The sequence below is a fragment of the Marmota flaviventris genome, chromosome X (assembly GCF_047511675.1).
Source record: "Marmota flaviventris isolate mMarFla1 chromosome X, mMarFla1.hap1, whole genome shotgun sequence".
Taxonomy (NCBI): Eukaryota; Metazoa; Chordata; class Mammalia; order Rodentia; family Sciuridae; genus Marmota; species Marmota flaviventris.
The window spans coordinates 77675323-77695822 of record NC_092518.1 but is presented as its reverse complement, the minus strand read 5'-3'; the positions used below and the strand labels follow the sequence as shown (position 1 = coordinate 77695822).

Sequence of the window (20500 nt, the reverse complement as noted above, 5' to 3'; positions counted from 1 at the left end):
ATCATTAGAAATGTCCAAAAGAAAAATATAAGATAGGATAATAGAGAATTTGATTTGGATGGAGAATTGGATTTAGATTATTTTGTGTTATTCTGAGAAGTGATATTTGGCCAATGAGATTGAGTTTCATGTTGCTTTTTAGTGGCTGAGTTTTTTGCTTATACTGACTGGTATATAAGCTCTGCATTTGTGTGTTGCTTTTATATTTTATTCAGTAATTTGAGGATATTTAATGTATATTTTCTCAGGAGTACCTTGATCCTGTCATGAGATATATGTGCTAACTGTATTAAAAAAATATTTTTGTGGGGTGGAAGAGTCTTGTTAAATTTTTATCATTGATATATTTGGCAGAAAAATCTAACAAGATCTACTCCACATTCTCCACATTATGGAATTCACAATGTATGTTTGACCCCTCAGAATGATGGAAACTGTCTATGCAAAAAATGCAGTTATTTGTATTTATACAAGAACCAGAAATCCGGAAACCTGGCTCTGTATTTCTGAGCAGGCTCCTTTTGGTTTCTCTCTGTTTTTATACCCTCATGAGAAACCTGGACTAGGAAAATGCAGATGTCCCTCCCAAGATTGCTTTTTTATGAATCTAGAACATGGGTCAGCAAACTTTTTCTGCAGAGAGCCAGATATTAAATATTTTAGGCGTTGTGGATCACACAAGGTCCCTGTCACAAGTCCTCAAGCTGCCTTTGTAGTTCAAAAGCAGACAGAGGTCTTATGTAAATGAAGAGGCCTGGCTATATTCTAATAAAACTTTATTTATGGACATAGAAATTTGAATTTCATACAATTTTTATGTGTCATAAAAATATCCTTCTTTTTTCAACTATTTAAAATGTAAAAAGCATTCTTAACTCAGGCCATACAAAAATAGACAACAAGACAGATTTTCCTGTGGGCAATAGTTTGTCAACCCCTGATGTAGTATAGCAAAACAATTTATACATAGATCTATTTGAGAACATTCTGTAGTACTTGTATTAGTGACCAGTTTCACATTCCTTTCCTTTGTTTTGTAAATGCTCACTTCAAAGATGGGATAATAAGTGTATTTGTGCTTGTATATATTTTTGCCAGACCCTTTGAAAGTCTGTGGGCTTTCACTTCCTAGTATTTTCCCAATTATGCAGATGAATGGAACATTTCAATAGCCTATCTTTGCATGACTTTTGAGACTAGGTGCTGTTTAAATTATTTAAAAAATGTATCTAATAGCCCTTTGCATTTTACTCCTTTTTTGTTGTAGTAGAAGGACTTTTTATCAATATATTTGAATAGGTTGAGAACTCTGTAAAACAGTTTGTGTGTTTATTTGGATCTTACAGAAAACCAATTAGGAAATTCATGTATTAAGACACAATACATGTATAATGATTTTTTGATAGATACAACATCAGAGAATCTCCCTATATATTTAAAGATGGGTTCATTCCCTTCTTTATGAGCTATCAACTCTCCCTAACTTTGAACATTCTACTCCTGTAACATGTATCATGAGCATATGAGTAAATGATATGGGGTTACCATTTTAAATTTTAAGGAGTTATTAAAAACAAAATGCAAGCCGGGCATGGTGGTGCACGACAGCAGCTACAGAGGCTGAGAAGGGAGGATCTCGAGTTCAAAACAAGCCTCAGTAAAAGTGAGGCACTAAGCAACTCAGTGAGACCCTGTCTATAAATAAAATATAAAATAGGGCTGAGGATGTGGGGATGTGGGGATATGGTTGAGTGCCCCTGTGTTTAATCCTTGGTATCCCCACCAATACATTCATAGATAAGATCATACTGCATACTTACTCATATGATGATTTTTTGTGTATATATATATATATATATATATATATATATATATATATATATATATATATATATATATATATTGTGTGTGTGTGTGTGTGTATGGTGCTAGGGATTAAACCCCGGACTTTTTGCATGTCAGGCACACAGTCTACCAACTGAGCTATATCCCCAGCCCTCCTGATGATTTTTTGACTTGACATGAGACCATAAATATTTTTGTCTTAAAAATTTTCATAAACTCCATGATAAAAATCTATAGAATTATCATTCATGGCATTTTACTAAAGTCTTTATTCAATCATTCCCTTCTTGCTGGTCATTAAGTTTATGTCATTCTTTTGCTACTATGAATAAGACCATTAGAATTTCTTTAGTGAGAAATCTTGGTTCCTCTTTCAATAAAAGCTTTTCTTTAACAGAGTTTACAATTTATATTAGTATAACAAAGGTTATAATTATGTGTAAATCTCTTAAGTAGTTATTTCTTTTCTAGAAAAGAATTTCTTGTTTTCATATATGAGTTTTTATTTGTTCCCTCAGAACTAGTACTCCACACCTTTAAAAAAACACATTTGCTAGTTGGAAAAATAAGAGAAATTGTCTCAGTTTAAACAACTTTATTAAGCAATTACTATAGGGCAAGTATATTATTAGAGGCTGAGAAAAGAAATATTTATTTATTTTTATTTTTGTATCAGTGCTAGGGATTGGACTCTAGACCTCCTTTGTGCTGGGCAAGCACTCTATCACTAACCTACAGTCCCAACCCCAAGATTTCTTTTCCAGTGTCTGGTTTTAAGAAACTAAATGTACAATGGGAACATTAGTCATATGAACTATTAGAAAGCAAAAGAAAAAAAAATCCTATGAGAATCAAAGTCCTATGGGAGCATTGACAATGGAGTCAATACATATAAAAGTTCATGAAAAACTTAGAGAAGAGTTGAATTTAAGAAGAATGGGAATTCAAAGGACAAAAATAAGGGAAAGATATTTCAGGCAGAAGAAATGTGAACCAAGAGAGGGAGACAAGAGAAATTATAATAGTTTAGTGTTGGCAATTCAGGAGCATTGAGCAAATGTAGCAGAATAGCTTTAAAGGAGAATCCAAGATGGAAAGACATAAGATATATGTTGAAGGGCCTTTATATATTGAATAGGTAGATAACAGGAGTGCAACAACAAAGAATTAACATTATGTATCTAGTTTTATAATGCACTGGTTTGTATAATAAGAGGCATATATACATTATTTCATTTAATCACCTTAACCTCATGAAGTTTGGATTGTATTCACCATTTCACAGATCAGAAAACTAAAGTTCAAAAAGGTTAATTAATTTGCCCAGAATCACACCTGAAATAGTAAACAAAGAATTAAAAATAGGTATGTATGACTACAAAGGCCATGCTTTTTATATTTTAACATAGGAAACTACATAATTACTAAAAGATTTTAAGCCTAATAAAGGCAAAATCAAGTTTTAGTTTTTTAATATGTAAGTCTGGTACAAATCTAGGAGTACTATTTTTAGGATACATTGTTCATTTGGATTCCAATTTAGATTCAAATGATATTTAGTCATATCTTCTGTATGTAAAACTCTCTGTTAGACATGTTTCATGGCATTATCTAGTTTAAATAATTTTGGTTGAATACAATATTTTTTAAAATTTCAAAACCTGTTTCATATTGGCCAACTAGTTTCAGCTAATAGAAAAAGTATTTTAGAAGAAACTGTGTGATGTCCAGCGCTATATCTATTTTGTAGTAAGTAATATCAGCATCATATCTGGTTGTATCATTATGAGTAATTCCTGTGGCCATATCCATTAAAATGTTATTCTGAAACTTTAAAATAGCCAACCATATTTGACACAGAAATAATCAGCACTTTCAAATTTGTGGAAGATTAATCAACCTGCATAATTAATATTAAGTTTTGGTTGTCCAAGATTAAAGGTAATTATCATTTTTTCATAACTTAGTATCCCCTAGGAAGATATCCAAAATATTGACAAAATAATTTGGGCAAAATGACCAATATTGTTTTACCTTATTTTAGAATACTGAAGGCTAGATATTATAGTGGCAAATGTAACTTAAATATGATAGTTTTCCAAGTTCTAATCAGTATGTTGTTGATGAATCTTTCAGAGTTTATAGAAAGCTAGATTCTTAAACAAACAAGAAGAACTTCTTGAAAGACTTTATTATATCTAGGGAAGCAACTGAATTACCAATTTGTGAACAAACATACATGTGTGAAGCATCCCCATGCACGCAGAACACTCAGTAGTGGTAACTGTATTGTTCCAGTTGTACTAAAATATAGGTAAGCATTGTTCTTTGTCTTAACAGTTCACCAATAAGGAACTCAGCATTTGATTGCAATGACTGTTCAAAGAAAATCAGTGTTGATCCAGACAAATGGCACATGCCTGTAATTCTAGCAACTCAGGAGGCTGAGGCAAGTTCAAGTGTAGCCTAGGCAATTTAGTGAGAACTTATCTAAAAAAAATTGAAAAAGTCTGGGGATGTAGCTCAGTGGTAGAACCCCCTCTATGTTGAATCCCCAACACCCCCCCCCAAAAAAAAAGTGAGAGAGAGCAAGAGCAAGAGAGAGAGAGAGAGAGAGAGAGAGAGAGACTGACTAACTACATTGAAAGTGAGAAATGTATATATACTAAAAAAAGACTGTAGAGCTACAACCAGGAAGAAAATATGCCTTTGAATATGAAGTGAAGGGATGGAAGAAAGATGAAACATACACTGAAATTTATTGGCTAAACCACCCTTTACCCCTCACTTTCGTACTAGTGTTAATGTGCCAAATGAAAAACAATAGAGTCTTTCAGATTTTTCCTCTTTTAGGCTGAAATTCTGGCAGTTATTTTCATACATTACAGGGCTGGCAGTCTTTTTTTTTTTTAATTTAATGAACTCCCTTTACCTCCAAATGTAGTTAGCTTCTTGGTTCTTATTGACAACATTTGTTTCAAAAGAAGAGATAAGTGTAACAGCAAGCAAGAATTTTGAGGGAGGAAACAGTCTTAATAAAAATATTCATGGTATTTGTGCAAGTTCATATTAAGTCAAGGAAAGATAGACTTTAGGAAATGTAGGAGTAAGTTACAAGCATAGCCCAGAGGAAAATGACCTTAACCAACATCTAGAAATGTTTGTACTTGAAGTGGGTCTAGGATGCAGGAATTATTATCTGAATTTATATAGCCAGAAACCTAACTGCAGACTAAATTATATAATAACAATATAATGAAACATAACTGTTCTGAAGTGGGATATATATGCAAACGGCTTCCTATTTCCTGTGTCCTTCTCAGAACTCTCTTCTCTGCTCCAGATTCACTTGCCTATTTTAAATCTCAAAAGGGATGGCTCTGACATTTGAAACTTATTAGACCTAAAATTGAACGCTTGATCTTTTTTGCACAAATCTTCCCTCCAAACTTCTCTGTTTCTGGCCTTGAAGCCAGAAACCAGAATTTGTTTTTATTAGCTTTCTTCTTTACCTTTAACATCTCTTCTGCTTCAAGTCCAACCACCACTACCTCTAAAATACATACTGCAAGTCATCCTTGGTCATTCTAATCTGAGCCACCATCATTTGCTGTCGAGGCTACAGTTATTTCCTATTTTCATTTCAATCCTTCCCTCCATCTTTCACAATAGATGCCTGTTGTGGTTTGGATGTGAGGTGTCCCCCAAAAGCTCACGTGTAAGACAAAGCAAGAAGGTTCAGAGGAGAAGTGATTGGATTGTGAGAGTCTTAACCCAACCAGTGAATTAATCCCTTATGGGATTAACTGAGTGGTAACTGCAGTCAGGTACAGTGTGGCTGGAGGAAGTGGTTAATTGGGGGTGTGGCTATGGGGTATATATTTTGTATCTGGAACTGGAGTCTCTCTCTCTCCTTCTTGATCACCATGATGTAAGCCATTTCCCTCTGCCACACACTCTGCAATGATGTTTGGCCTCATCTCAAGCCCTGAAGACTGGAGCCGGCCTTCTCTGGACTAAGACCTCTGAAACCATGAACACTCAAACAAACATTTCCTCCCCTACAGCTGTGAGTGCCTCACCATTGTTGAGGTTGGCTTTGAAATTCTGGTCATCCTGTCTCAGTCTCCAGAGCTGCTGTGCTTACAGGTGTGCTGCATCCAGCCCCTATGCATATTTTAAAATTGCATTTAATAAGAATGCTCGTTACATTGCATGTTCCATGGATAACTTTCCTTTTTTATTTACAACAAACTTTTTATTAGAGCTTTATCATTATACATAGTAGTTGGGTTCATCCCTACAAATTCATACATGTATGGAATTTGATTTCAGTTCAAATTCCCCTTTACCCTTTCTCTTTTCCCTCACAGTATCCCTCCCCTCTTCAATTCTTTCTCTACTATACTAGACTTCCTTTTGCTCATCTATTTATTTATATGTGATTGGTTCTTTTTACTTAAACATAAAGGTGAAAATCTCTGTGGTTGGTTGGTTTGTTTGTTTGTTTATTTATTTATTTATTTATTTTGGTTGGTACCAAGGATTGAACTTAGGGGCACTCAACCACTGAACCCCATCCCCAGCTCTATTTTTGCATTTATTAGAGACAAGGTCTCACTGAGTTGCTTAGTGCCTTGCTGTTGCTGAGGCTAGCTTTGAAGTCATGATCCCCCTGTCACAGCCTCTGGAGTTGCTGGGATTGAGGTGTGAGCCACCACACCCTGCCCTATAGTTTATTTATATATGCACATTATGTGATTTTTTAAAGTATTCATTCTGCACTGCCTCCTGTTACCCATCCCTCCACTCTGCCTCTCAATCTCATTCTTCTGTATTACTATTGTAGAAGTTAATTTTCTTACCAAGTTTTTTCTCCTTAGAATGAGTCATTTTCTAATACAATTTTTTTTTATTGTATGGATTTCTTATTTGGGTGCCATTTAAAGTCTGAAGAAGCCACAATGATGATCTTTTGTTATTGTGTTTGTATAAACATATTTGCTTCATTTCCATGTAAAGCTTTCCTATAAAATTAAACTATAAATGTATAAATGCACTTGAAAAAGAATAAAACAATGCTTATTGTTCAATGTGCTTCCAATATTCCTTTGTTATTTTGTGTTTTTTTTAATGTGTGCTTTCTGGATGAGTCACTTTAATGGTGTGCTGTCCAGCTGATACTAATTCTTCAACTAAAAATATTCAGTTAAGGAACATTACAGAGTTATTTTAATCATGTTTGGGTCTGCTCATATTTAGAGTTTCCAGAGTAAATTTTTATGTGGCCTTTCTTAGAGCAAAGATGTAAGAAGTGCTCTGTTACAAATCAGTAGTTAAAATTAATAGAAGTATTTAATTCTGAGAAAAAATCCACAAGATAATTGAAAAGCTTTTATATTTACATAAAATTATGCATTTTGAAATGAGCTAGAGAATGTCAGCAGAGAACTGATTTTTTCCTTAAATTTATATTAGTTTTCTTACATACTATGTAATTGAAGAGTCATTTTATTCAAAGTCTCACTTAAAATATGTGTCTTTTTCTTTTTCTTTCTTAAAATCATGAATTAGCAAAATTTTATCACTTAAAATGTTTTGAGTGATGACCAGGCCACTGTCATATTTCCTCAAAGTCAGGAAAATGTGCATGTATATTTTTCAACTGAAACAAGTAGGTAAGAGAATGACTAATGTTAAAAGATTATTTATAGAGTACATGAAAGAAAGTTATAATAGAAAAACCAATAGCTATAATTTAATTTTTAGTGTTACAATTCAAATTCAGTAATTCAATAGTAGATGTAAAAATGAAATCAGAGAAAAAAATTAAAGTGCCACCAGATTGACTAATCAGTCATTGAAAATGCCTATAGTGGGAATTTACTCAGATATAAAATGTTTGCACTGTCATTAAGTACTCCCTAATTTATATTAGCGAACGAATATAATGACAGACACAAAAATATACTCCGAGGCTGTGGCTGTGCAGAAGACAAGCATTCCTAACCCACACTTTTGTTTAAATATCCCTGTGGCTCCGAGTACCTTCATCTCTCTGCCACCTTCAGTAAAATATTTCTGTCTCTCTCTATTTCTCTTTATACATATAGACACACCCTGCTAATAACTATGAAGTGTTAGGTGGACTGATTAAATAGTTAAGCATAACTTTCTTTGACTCCCTCTTATAATTGAGGCAAATGCATCTAAGGCAAGTCATCAGGCTGGTAAACACATATTAATTCTTTTCTAATACTTTTTAAAATTTTTGTCTGTTTTCTTTTAGACAAATTTAGAAAGCCAAAATAACTATGTTATAAGTGTCTCCATGGAAATATAGACTATTGTATAGATTTCAGTTTCCAGAAATCATCTTTCAATTTGAAACTTACTACTATTTCAAACAGATTTGCTATTTCTTAGTATAATTGTCACTGGTTCCCAAACCTAAAATTCCACATACCTTCTAAAATATATGAACAGAAAATACAATCTAAGTTTCTTTCTCTTGATTAGAAAGAAGATCAATATTAAATGAAATCAGACCCTAGTAGAGGTAGCAGTAAATAAGTCTGGTTTAGTTTTGTTGTTTCCTTCTGCTTTTTTTCTTTCTTTTTGTTTTCCTCTTTCTCTGATTCTTCTTCATTATTTTTATCCTCCTTATCCTCTTCCTTTTTTTGTTTATTGCATCTCAGTTGTTTAATTCTTGTTGGCACATACGCAGAATTTTTATGTTGGAAAGGAGGATATAGACGGGAAGGTAATGAAATATGAAAGGAGTATTTATGGATTAACGTGTTATACATCATATATAATGATAGATACTTTACATTTATTAAAGCATTTAACTTGAATGACTGGCATTTATTTAAGGAGAGTATTATCATCTGAATTTTGCAAATATAGGAAATGAAGGTCCAGAGAAGCTAATCCATAGGCTTATAATTGGTATGGCTAATAATTGGTATGGCTGAGATTTAGAATGTACGTCTGTCCGGTTCCTAAGACCATTGTTGCTGCATCCAGTTCTCCACAGCTGTGTGTAAAAGTAATACGGCTTTGTGCCATGAGTGATAAAAAGTACAGATTTTATTTTAATATATTATTGTGTAAAAATTTAAGTAATTAATTATTTCATATCATGGGAAGACTAATTGAAGGAACTGGTTTACCTGAGTAGATTAAAAAGATGCATCTAATCCATTTTTCATAAAACAGAGTAGACTTGATCAGTGCAGGCAAAATTATTGCTAATGGGTATGAGTTCAGGTAGGCTGGTTTTGAGTCTTAAGTAAATTTAAAAAATTTCTAACAATTTCAACTGTCAAAAAAAGGAATAAGCCACTTAGGATATAAGGAATACTCTGTTCAAGGTCCAGAGTATGCATCATCATAGATTTACTGGGCACCCTTTCTTTGACATGCCCCCACCACCAGGCTATTTGCTCCCCAGCCAGAGCAAGAAATTAACACCCTTTAAAACAGAATTACTGTCATGAAGGAACTGGCAGGTGAATGAACTGCTCACTCCCTCTGTCTAACTCTTTAAATTATATGTGCTTTATCTGGAGACTAACTATATAATTTGTGAGGCCCAGGGTAAAATGAAAATGTGGAGCTCTACTGCAGAGGTTACTTACTGGGCTGAGGCTATAGCTCAGTTGGTAGAATGCTTTCCTTGCATATACAAGGCCCTGGGTTCAATACCTGGCACCACACAGAACAAAAAAAAAAAAGGAAAGAAAAGAAAAATTTACGTATTTAGAATTATTTAAATTTTATTTGTAATGGTAACTTTCAGGAAAAAATAAAGACCCACAAGAAAACACTTATATCTGAACATTTTCTGTTGGTTTGATGAAGAATATTGAATCCCAAACCCTGATAGGAGAAAAACACATAGGAGCTCATTGGAATGAGGGAACTTTTGAACAAGGCTCAGTTGTTCAGAGTTTTCTGTCTCATCTTCAGAGATTAGAAGGGTTTTTTTCTCTGGGTTTAAGAAGGATACTTCCCACATGAGAATCTTATGACCTCTTTCAAGGACCATCTAAGTCTCTCCTATACATGTCATTTCTCAAATTCCTTTAGCTTAAAATACTCAGTATGACAAGGTGCAATATTTTGTGATAGCCTGCCTCGAAACCCTTCACATCCGTGTAACATGAATGACACAAGCAACTGTTCAATTTCATATGTTTAGTTTCAAGTAAGTGGGGAAGAACAATTTTACAGAGTTATAGAGAATGTACCAGTAAAACCTAAGGGGAAAAAATTCTATTTTAAAGTTAGGAAGAATGTTTTCCTTCCCAGCAAACTCATTCTTTAAATAAATGAGTAGTGATTGCTGAATCATTAGCAAATTTTGGGCAAGACAAAACTCTTATATTCTCCAATAAGAATGATTTCCAAGCTTGTCAGATCTAAACAAATGGAACTAACTTGGACAGAGCTATTTAATTGACAGATTAATAGAAAAAAATAGTCTAAACTATTGGTATTTGATTTTCAGTCTCTTGAACTTCCATGTGTATCTAAGGTGATTTCTCCTTGTTGAGTATGAAAGTGTGTGTGTGTGTCAGCGTGATGAATTTGTATCAGAACAGTCTGGTTGAAATTTGTCAGTAGGTCAATTTTTTTCAATCTCTTAAATTTTTCATTGTAATGCTGCTGTGTCTCTGAATGAAACAAAATTTACTTTAAAAATAATTATATAATATTTTTCTATTTCTGCTTCACAGTCTTTAATGAAAAGAACAGGGCTCAGCAGCCAGGACTTAAAATCCAGTGTCACAGGCTGCCTACCTGTGGAGTTGTAATGCTTACCTTGTCTCTTTAACTAGAATGTTGTATCCTTCTGATGATAGTGATACAGATGTCTTTGTACATAGTTGGCAGTCATGCTGTATCTATAAAACAGTTAAATTTTTTTTTAAGTACCTCTGTGAAAAGAAGGCATCATGAGAGATCTGAAAAGTATGCAGTTTGAACACAATACTTAAAATTATTAGTTGTCAATGAGAGAAAAAGAGAAGTGCAGAGAATGTTAGGGGTAATTAAGGCAACTAATGATAGTGTTTGAGGCATGCCGAAGCTTTGTGGGTGTGTATGTGCATGTGTGTTCACTGGGGTTTGCTCTAAATTTTCTTTCTATATCAACAACTATTTTTCACATCTCTGTTGAGTACGAGAATGACTGAAGATGGAAACTTTTACTACAGGTGTTAGTTTATAAAAATCAGCATATTTCAACAAAAGAGGAATATTTGATTCTTTTATAAAATTTCACCTTAAATCATTTATAGAGTGAAGAACATGCATTAATAAGATAAGGTCTTTTTGAACCTTAGTTTCTCTTTAATCTTCAAATTAGATTTTAAAGAATGGAATACTAGAGATTTCTTCAATAAATTTAAATGGAAATGGATTCATTGAACTAATGGCTGAGTAAAATGGTGACATTGTCATATTAAACATGATGTTTTTTTTATATTACACATTTTCATTTATTTCATGGAGAGTAGAAATTTTATGAGCAGTAATTCGGAAAAATGTGAGTTGACTTTATGTAACTGTTCTCCCTGTTAAAACAACACTTTAAAACAGTACTTTAAATGATATTGGTTTTAGTTATTTTGTGGAACACCTGGTAAAATATTCTAAACCTTTTGCACCTTGTTATTTAGTTTCAGCTCAAAATCTTAAGAGCAACCTTGCAGCAATGGAACAACAAATTGTTCATCTGGAACGTGACATCAAGAAAGTTCCCCAAGCAGAAAATCAACATGATAAGTTTGTTGAAAAGATGTCGATATCCTTTATTTATTTAAGTATTTTGTTTATTTGTTAGTCTGTGTCTGTCTATTTACCATGTGGTTAATTCTAGACTCCATGGTCTCTAACACTGTCTGGATGAATTTGTGTGTATGCTGTTTTTATATTAGCTGCATAAATTTTGTTTCATGGTGCTTGGAAACAGGTAGAGTATAAGCAAGGGAATGATTAGACCTGAAAATTGCCATTTCTCAAAGAAGAATTTCATTTGAAAGCCCATAAGATATGCAAGGTAAGTCTTATGAGGCTTGATTAGACCTAAAACAAAACAAAAGAAAAGAAAGAATCTTCTTATGTAATCAAGAGCATAAAAGAGGTGATGGATATTAATTTTTTTTGGTCTGAGATTTTCATTTTCTTTTTGCATTTGTGCATTCATTTTTTGAGGACACGTGTGTATTTTCTGATGGCATTTGTATGTTTTGGAGGACAATTGGAAGATGACTAATATCAGTAGACTAAGAGGATTATGAAATACAAATAGATGCATGCATGAATAGATGAATTGATCAGTAGGTGATATATTTAAATTATAATTTATATTTGTATATACATATAAATGTAAAACATTAAGCATTTCTGGCTAAAATATTTTTCAAACTCCTATTTTATATGTGGTATACTCATAAATTTTAGAAATATATGAAAGGAGAACTTGAGAAATAGCATTTAGCTTGAATTGTTTAATGTTAAAGCTGGTGTCTAAAGATAAACTACATAAGAGCTGAGTTTTTTTTTTTTTTTCTATTTTGGTTTTCAAAGTTAAAGCCATATCCTCCTCCTCTGGGTTTAAATAAATATCTTGAACTGCAGATTGATTCACCATTTTATATCTCTAGAGGGAATAAATACTGTAAATTCTTTATCTGATATTAATTCCTTCTACAACTACATGGGAGTCACCTTGTTTCAAGGTTAAAATATTGCCTTTTCTTCTCTTATATACTTTCTTTCCTTTCCAACTTGGATGTCTTGGTTCTGAACCCAAATTATTTGAGCATGACAATTTAGACTTATGTTGAAAGTTCTTTTTTGTTCTTACTGTTTTTGTTCATGAATTAACACTGTGTTTTATGTTTTCTTTTAATTATGCTGAGTACTTTTATAACTAGGAATATTGGAAGCATAATCTCACAAGTGTTTGGAGATAGGTAATCCTCAAAATTAACCTTGGATTACATAACTGGCTACATTCAGATACTTACCATGAGGGTTTCACTGTATCGCTGATTAGATCATTTTCATTCAGATATAATATATTGTCCTGTCACTGGAAACACAACTTTCTTTTTTCACCTTTTGATTTTGGTTCTTGCCTCATACATTTGAATTTAATTCCTGATCCCCTCATTCATTTGAACAGTTTCTTCTGTAGTTGGCTTATGGCCACACAACAGCTTGCAACATTGAGTTTCTGTTGCTCATTTAGAAAAAGAAAAGTAATTTCAAACCCTCATGAACTTGGCCTGGACTCTTTATTTTATTTCTGTCTTCGTGCAGGTAATTAAGCACTTTTAAATGAAAATCCAGAGCATTCTGTATCTGTATGTTACAGATGAATGGCTATTCTTTATTTAAGTGGCACTAAAGTGTGACTGTTTGCCCACAAGGGGATTGAAAACTATATTAAAATGTAAGGGGCTGTTACTTTGCATATCATATTTAAGAAAACAAAATAAAATATACAGCAGTTTATTTCAGAGAAAAAGAATATTGAGTTAGTTAAAAACTAATTAATTACAGCAGTAAAACTATTGTAGAGATTATTATTCTTGTGTAAGACTCCTTTAGTATTTATCGAGAGTTTCAGTCTTCCAGAAAGAGGCAGACAAAATGCATGATCATCATGTATACATTATGTGAGATCCGATGCCTGCTTTATATTTTTGTACCCTTCTGGACATATAAAAAGGAGAAGAAATTTTTGATTGTGTGATAATTGATCCTGTTTTAAAATCAGAATCATGCTTTCATTTTTATTATAGGATTCTTTGTACTAGATGATCTTCCAGTGTTTCTGTCCCCTGTCAAAAATTGCTTTGCTTTAGGCACTGGCACTTTAAACTGAATTACTATGGGCACAGTATGACAGTAGTTTGTCTTAAAATCACCTTTCCTACTACATGCTAATATTTCTATATGGACTGTGAATTCAGAAACTGAATAGGATTCTCTACCGTTTTGGACTTTGAGAACAGGAACAGGGCTATGGTAAGCAGCAATGGCATGATGGCCACAGAGCAACTAAATAGGTACATTGAATCTTTTTGCCTAATCCTTAGATTGGTCTATGTAAGACAGCACCTTTTGTTCACCTTACTGTTTCATAGTATCCACCAAAGCTTACAGTTAGTGTTCAATGGTTTATTGCTGAGCAAAGAAAATGTAGCAGTGCACAAAGTAGAAACTTGACCTTAAGCTGCTGACAGTCTGGCACTTACATCATTTTTGCTGTCCCCATCACAGAGATCATATCTGGTTTATTAATTACCATGTACTCATAATAATGCCCACCACCTTGCCTAGTGTAGGCATTTAGTAAATGTCTGTTAAATCACAGAATTCTGTAGGTACAGACAATGGTGATCACCATAGTGAAGCATCTACTTTTACTTCACATATCAACAGGGATATTGTCAAGCAGTGGCAGGTTGTGCTTATAGTAATAAAAATTTTCATCATAGACGTGTACAGTGGCATATACCTGTAATCCCAGTGACTTGGAAGGATGAGGCAGGAGGATTGCAAGTTCAAGGCCAGCCTTAGATCTTAGCGAGACCATAAGCAACTTAGTAAGGCCCTGTCTCAAAATAAAAACATTATATTAAAAAGGCTGTTTTTATAGCTCAGTGTAAAGCATCCCTAGGTTTAATCCCATAACCCCCCAATTATTTCAATCATATAAGTCTTCTCAGGAACTTGAGTAACATTAAATCACCTTTTTAGAGTATGCCTGTAAAAAGGTATAATAAGTTTTAGAAGTGATGGTTCATGCCTTTTAAGGTAAATGTCAAAAAAATTGACCAAAAAAGAGAAATACTCTCCTGTAAAAAGAGTTGCCTGGCTTCTTTCAGCCTTCTGATGCCAGTGATTTTAGAAGGAAACACATCACCTTTGTCTCCCTTTTCTATCCAAAATTGGTTGCTTTTCTGAGTCAGAAGAAAATAGATAGTGTGGGGAAGAAAAGATTCCTTCTCTTACCCATTGCAAGGTTCATGGCTGAAACCTCTATAAGAAAAGACATTATCAACAAAAGAAAAGCACACACATTTATTTAATGCAAGTTTTTATAACACAAGAGCCTTCATATATGAAGAGCCAAAGAAACAAGTAATACTGTATTTTTATGAATTGTTGTGATCATAAGACAGAGGAGTATGATGTAATTATAATAAACTGGGATGGGCTGCAGAGGACAACTGAACAAGGTCTGTTTGTTCAGATACTTGACTTCTCTATGCAACATTGCTTTCTTCTGGGTATGGGGCAGGATACCTGTTCCATGACAGAGGAAGGAGGAAGAAGGTCAGACAATGACCCTTCCTAGGTTTTATAGCCTACTTCTCTGAATAAGAGGCAAGAAGAATTCTAGTTTCTGTGAACTCCTTCAGAAGAGAAGGGTAACAGGTTAGGAGAACTTTCTGCTTCTGACATGTACCTCTGTTTCCTTCAGCTTAAAACACTATGTAGGCCAAGTGATATGGTTTGAATATATCCTCTTTAAAATTTGTGTTGAAATCTAATGTGCAGGTTATCAATAAAAAGAGGCAGGGGTTTTCAGGAGATGATTAGGCAATGTAAGTTCTGCTCTGATGGATGGAATTAGTGCCTTATAAAAAGGCTAGAAAGAAAGAGTCCAGCTTCCTCTTTTGCCCTTTCTGCCATGTGAGGATACAGCAAAGAGGCACAAGCTGCCCCGACCAGATATTGAATCTGCTAGTGCCTGATCCTGGACTTCTAGAACCCTGAGAAATTTCTGTTACTTATAAATTACCCAGACTAAGGTACTTTCTTATAGCAGCAGGAACAAATATGTCCACATGCCATATTTGGAGGTAGCATTTCCTGCACCCCATGGAAGAACAAAGCAAACTAACCTGATTAGATTATAAAACAGGAAGAAAGTCAGGAAATTCTCTCATACAACATAGGTGAGACGTTCTAGAAGTAAAAAGGGTGATCTTGATAACCACATGGAGAAAATAGTAGTTATCCTGATATTTTTTTTCATGAAACAGTATTCTTGGTACAGATACTCCCAACTTTAGACAAGGTTATGTCCCAATAAACCCATAAAATATCAAAAGTTGAAAATGCATTTAATATACTTGACCAACCAAACAGATACCTTAACTGTGCTGACCTCAATCATGGTCAGAATACTTACATTAGCCTATAGTTGGGCAAAATCTTCTAACAATAAGCCTATTTTCTAATAACGTGTTGAATACCTCATGTTATTTATCAAATACCTGTAACAAATAAACAAACAAACAAACAAACAACAACAACAACAAAAACCTCTGGTGACCTAGTACACTATAGAGTATTGGTTGTTCACTCTTCTTATTGCCTGGCTCATTGAGAGCTGGGGCTGGTTGTAGTTATCCAGCATTTCAAGGGGGTATATTACAGAATATTTCTAGCTTGGGCAAAGATTTTAAAAACATTCAAAGTAAACTTTCTATTCAATGCATACATATTAGCATACACACTTAAGTGCCACCATAAAGTTGAAAAATAACAAGTCAAATTCTAAGTCAGAGACCATCAATATTCTTTATATTAACATGCTCATAACAATCCTAGTATTGGAAGGTTTTAGCTCAATTGTTTGCTCAGTGAATTGAAATAAAATCTTTACTAGTCTTTAGTAAATGCCATAGATATTCATTTATCAAATATTTATTATGTATCACATATTGTCTAAAGTTACCTTCGTGAACTTTCCAAAAAATGTTCTCATTATTAAATGAGGAATATTTTCCATTTCTGATGATAACATCAACCAGTTGTCCCTGTGTCATTGTAGTGAGCTAGAGTTATGTTAGGATAGCATTAGTAACTTATAAACCTATTTACCACAGTTCATATTCTTCATTCATTCATTTCTAATAGTCATCTCTTTTTATCTTTTAAAGTTACTGTGAATTCTATAGTTTATGTCTGTATTTGGCATCTCCTGTGAATATTTGTGGGGTGAGGTTCAGAGTCACATCTGGTTTCCGCTCTTTGAACAATAACCCATGCTTGAAAGAGGTGAGAAGAAACATCATGAATAGACTGCTAGCTTATCTTGGGTCTTCTCTTGGACTTGACAGTGTATGTGACACTGACATCATTTGCAAAATTGTAGCTTTTGTCTTCTTGGACAGTAGTGTGACTGAAATAATTTTTCTTTTGTAGTGGAGGAAAAGTAGTATATTTTCCTCACACATCACAAGGTTGATGGCTCGCATCACCTCCATCAAAAGATAGATTAATAAGAGAAAACCACAGCAAATTTAATTAACCACCATTTTATGTAATGAAGACTCCAGAGAAAACTGCCTATTGCTTATTGCTAAGTCTGTTAAAAGAAGTGGATAGTTGAAGAGAAACATGATCAGATGAAAAGTGGCAAAATCTCATGTTAATAAACAGGGAATTCACTGGACAAGATTCTTTCTGGGGTCTCTGCATTGACATTTCTTCTCTCTCTCCCCCCCTGGGTATAGGGCAAGACTCCCACCAGTCACATGAACATTTTCAGTGGAGAAGGGAGGAGCTCCGAGTGATTCTTCGATATTTTATGGCTTGACTGGAGGGGAATTCTATTTTCTGTGATCCACTTCTGGGAAATGGGCAACAAAACTTCAGAGAGATCTTGTTCTGGGGTCAGTGTATCTCCTGCATCTGAAAATACTTAGCATGCGAAGGCACCATGTTTTAGGAAATTGTGTTCTGAGGCCTAACACCTTTGCTTTCTATCATTATTTTTCTCTTTTAATCAAAGTATTATTTTACTTACTTTTCATTGCTTTTTCAGACAGGAAAGAAGCCTGTTCTTAAAAGAGGACTTCATAGACTTTTAAATATGTATTGTGGCCCATCCTTAATATCTTAAGCTGTCTAGAAAAAAGCACATTAACCACAGTGTTGACCTTAGTGCTTATATCCTGTTGACAAATTTCTTACCACATTTACTCACAGAGGTTTTGTCAATGGCAGGGCTGTCTATTGCCCCACATCAGCTTAGCTTTTTGATTGACTGCTGGCGAAATCATTTCCCCAACTGGAGGACAGGGAGTGACTGAGCAGCAGGAACACCATTAACACATTGACAAGAAGAGCTGACAGAATGTTAATGACATTAACACCTTGTCAACTAACTATCAACACCTGGGATTTCCTCCTAGTATGAGGGAGAGTCATTCCAAGTGGTTACAAATGAAATCTGTGAGGAAGCACATTGTCCTTTCCAGATAATTCAAAACAGATTTGAGGTCTCTAATGCATTGCCATTATGTTAATTTTATTCCTCTATTTATTATTAAGAGAATAATTTAAAATAGATGAAAAAAATCTAAATTATTATTCAACTATAAGTAATACTTATCATCTTTGAGAACATGCCAATAACAGGGTTTAGTGGAATGATAATCTAAATGTCATTTAAAGTTCACAAAACAAAAACAAAGAACAAATATATTTTTTTAAAATGTAGTATACAGGCCATTTTTTGTCTTTTAAACAAAAATTGAGAATGTCAGACTAGACTTAAGGGAAAATCGCCACTTCTGACTGTTGGTCCTTACTCTCTATTGCCGGTTGTTCAAAAATTCAGAAAATTCAGGAAGTTCTAAGCAAGGTTTCTTTAATGAGACTCTTCAAGTAGGAGAGGGTATAGGATAGAAAAAAAAAAGAAAAGGGGCATGGTCAGTAATGGAAATAATACATACATTGAAATGCATATTGTTGCCTGACATGGTGGTACAGGCCTGTCATCCCAGATATTCTGGAGGCTGAAGCACGAGTATCTGAAATTGGAGGCCAACCTCCACAACTCAAAGTAAAAAGAACTGGAGATGTAGCTCAATGATAGAGGGCTTGCCTAGTATTCACAAGGCCCTGGGTTCAACTACCAGTACTGGCAGGAAAAATCAGATTGTTTCCAAAGTCATTATGGAACCTTATCCCACAGAAAAACCAATGACTGAGAGAAGAGTATTAGGGAGAAAAAAAGGCTTTATTCATAGGCCAAAGAATAGAGAAGAAGGTACCTTGTTCACAAATCAGCTTCTCACCTTCAGGTAGTTGAGGGGTTACAGATATAGGATTGGAATAATAAAAGAAATGAACTGGCTAATAAAAGAGGAATATTAATATATTTTCAGGGAATGAGTGTATATATTCCAGGAACTCAGGGTCACCTCTTTTCATTCCTTTTATGGTCTTGTGTTTCCAGTCTTGGCAGTTGGGAGGTGGGGGACTAGGCAAGTGTACCTCAAGTTAACCTTTTCAACCAGATATTTCTCAAATGATTGTCATGTCTATAATCAGTGGTGAGTAGAATCTGGTCCAAAGTTTTAAGTCAATAAAGGAAACAGACAAAATGAAGACAGAGATTCCACACATTTTCATTATGTTTCAGTCACCCATTGGATATCTTCAGGCCCATGTGAAGAGTCAGTGATTTCAGCAAGAGAGACCTTCAGTTCCCTGAAGAGTAACCTAGGTAACTATTATCATAACACACACATCAGGTGTTATCTATAGCAAAGCTAATAGGAGAGTAATAATGTATGACCTCCAAAATTAATGATTTTTAAGTTGACTAAGAATAAGTGAAGCTAGAGGGTTTATTTAGATTTCTCCTTGGTAAGAAAAGCACATAGGGAAATACTGTTCTTTTTAAAAGGGAGATTCTTAGCATCCTTTGAAAGGCACACTCTTGATAGTGATATTGGAAATTTTCTGTTCCATTGTACATTGAACTAGATAGAAGGTATAATCATTCATGATAAAATGGTAATAACATAGTAATAATAACAACTATTATCAAAGAGAATCAGAACCATATAGAAGTGAAAGCAGTCAAGGCAAATTTTATTCAGAAACTATTGTGATAGAAAAGAGATTCCAGTTTACAATCGAGATGCATTTCGAACACAAGGGCAAGTGGGGATTTGTAGCCATGGAACAGGGTAGAAATCAATAGACGGAAAATTACCAAGAGAAAATATCCAGGATAAAAAGGATTCTGGCTTAACCAATTTGACAAGATTCTTGATAAAGGCACACTAGGTTGAAAAGAAGCAGAAGTTTGGAGATGAGGAATTTGGTCAAATACCCAAGGATGGAGGATTTTCACTCAACTGACCCATCAGACCTCTTGCTAAAATTGAACCATTCAGGACTAAGGAGAAAACCCAATGGTGCGGTCTAGTCAAAAAGAAGAATCGTGGTTCTTGTTTAAAGAGAGTGTTTTTACTATTTAGTGAATGTCATGTGCCAGCCATTATGCCAGGGTGTAACTATACACACACACACACACACAGAGAGAGAGAGAGAGAGAGAGAGAGAGAGAGAGAGAGAGAGAGAGAAATTTTGAATATCCCTTATTTGAAATGCTTGAAACCACAAGAATTTCATGTTTCAGATTTTTGGACTTTGGGTATGCATAATGAAATATCTTGGGGATGGAACCCAGTCTAAACATGAAATTCACTTTATATTTCATAAACACATTATGCACACATAGGCTGGGGGCAATCTTACACGATATTTTAAGTCTCCTGCATTTTAACTGTGACCTATCACATAAAGTCAGGTGTGG

General features: G+C 34.2%; 1 protein-coding gene across 3 annotated transcripts in view; it reads left to right on the top strand.

The window, feature by feature from the left end:
• The window catches only part of Diaph2 (diaphanous related formin 2), an 870804-nt gene that overhangs the window by 529458 nt on the left and 320846 nt on the right, over nucleotides 1–20500 (top strand). For 2 of the 3 annotated variants that reach the window (XM_071606838.1, XM_071606839.1), the window contains one exon: nucleotides 11535–11655. The exons of the other annotated variant lie outside the window; for it this stretch is intronic. In XM_071606838.1, coding sequence (XP_071462939.1) covers nucleotides 11535–11655 — 121 coding nt within the window. The remainder of the gene's footprint in view (nucleotides 1–11534; nucleotides 11656–20500) is intronic. 3 annotated transcript variants of the gene reach the window in all.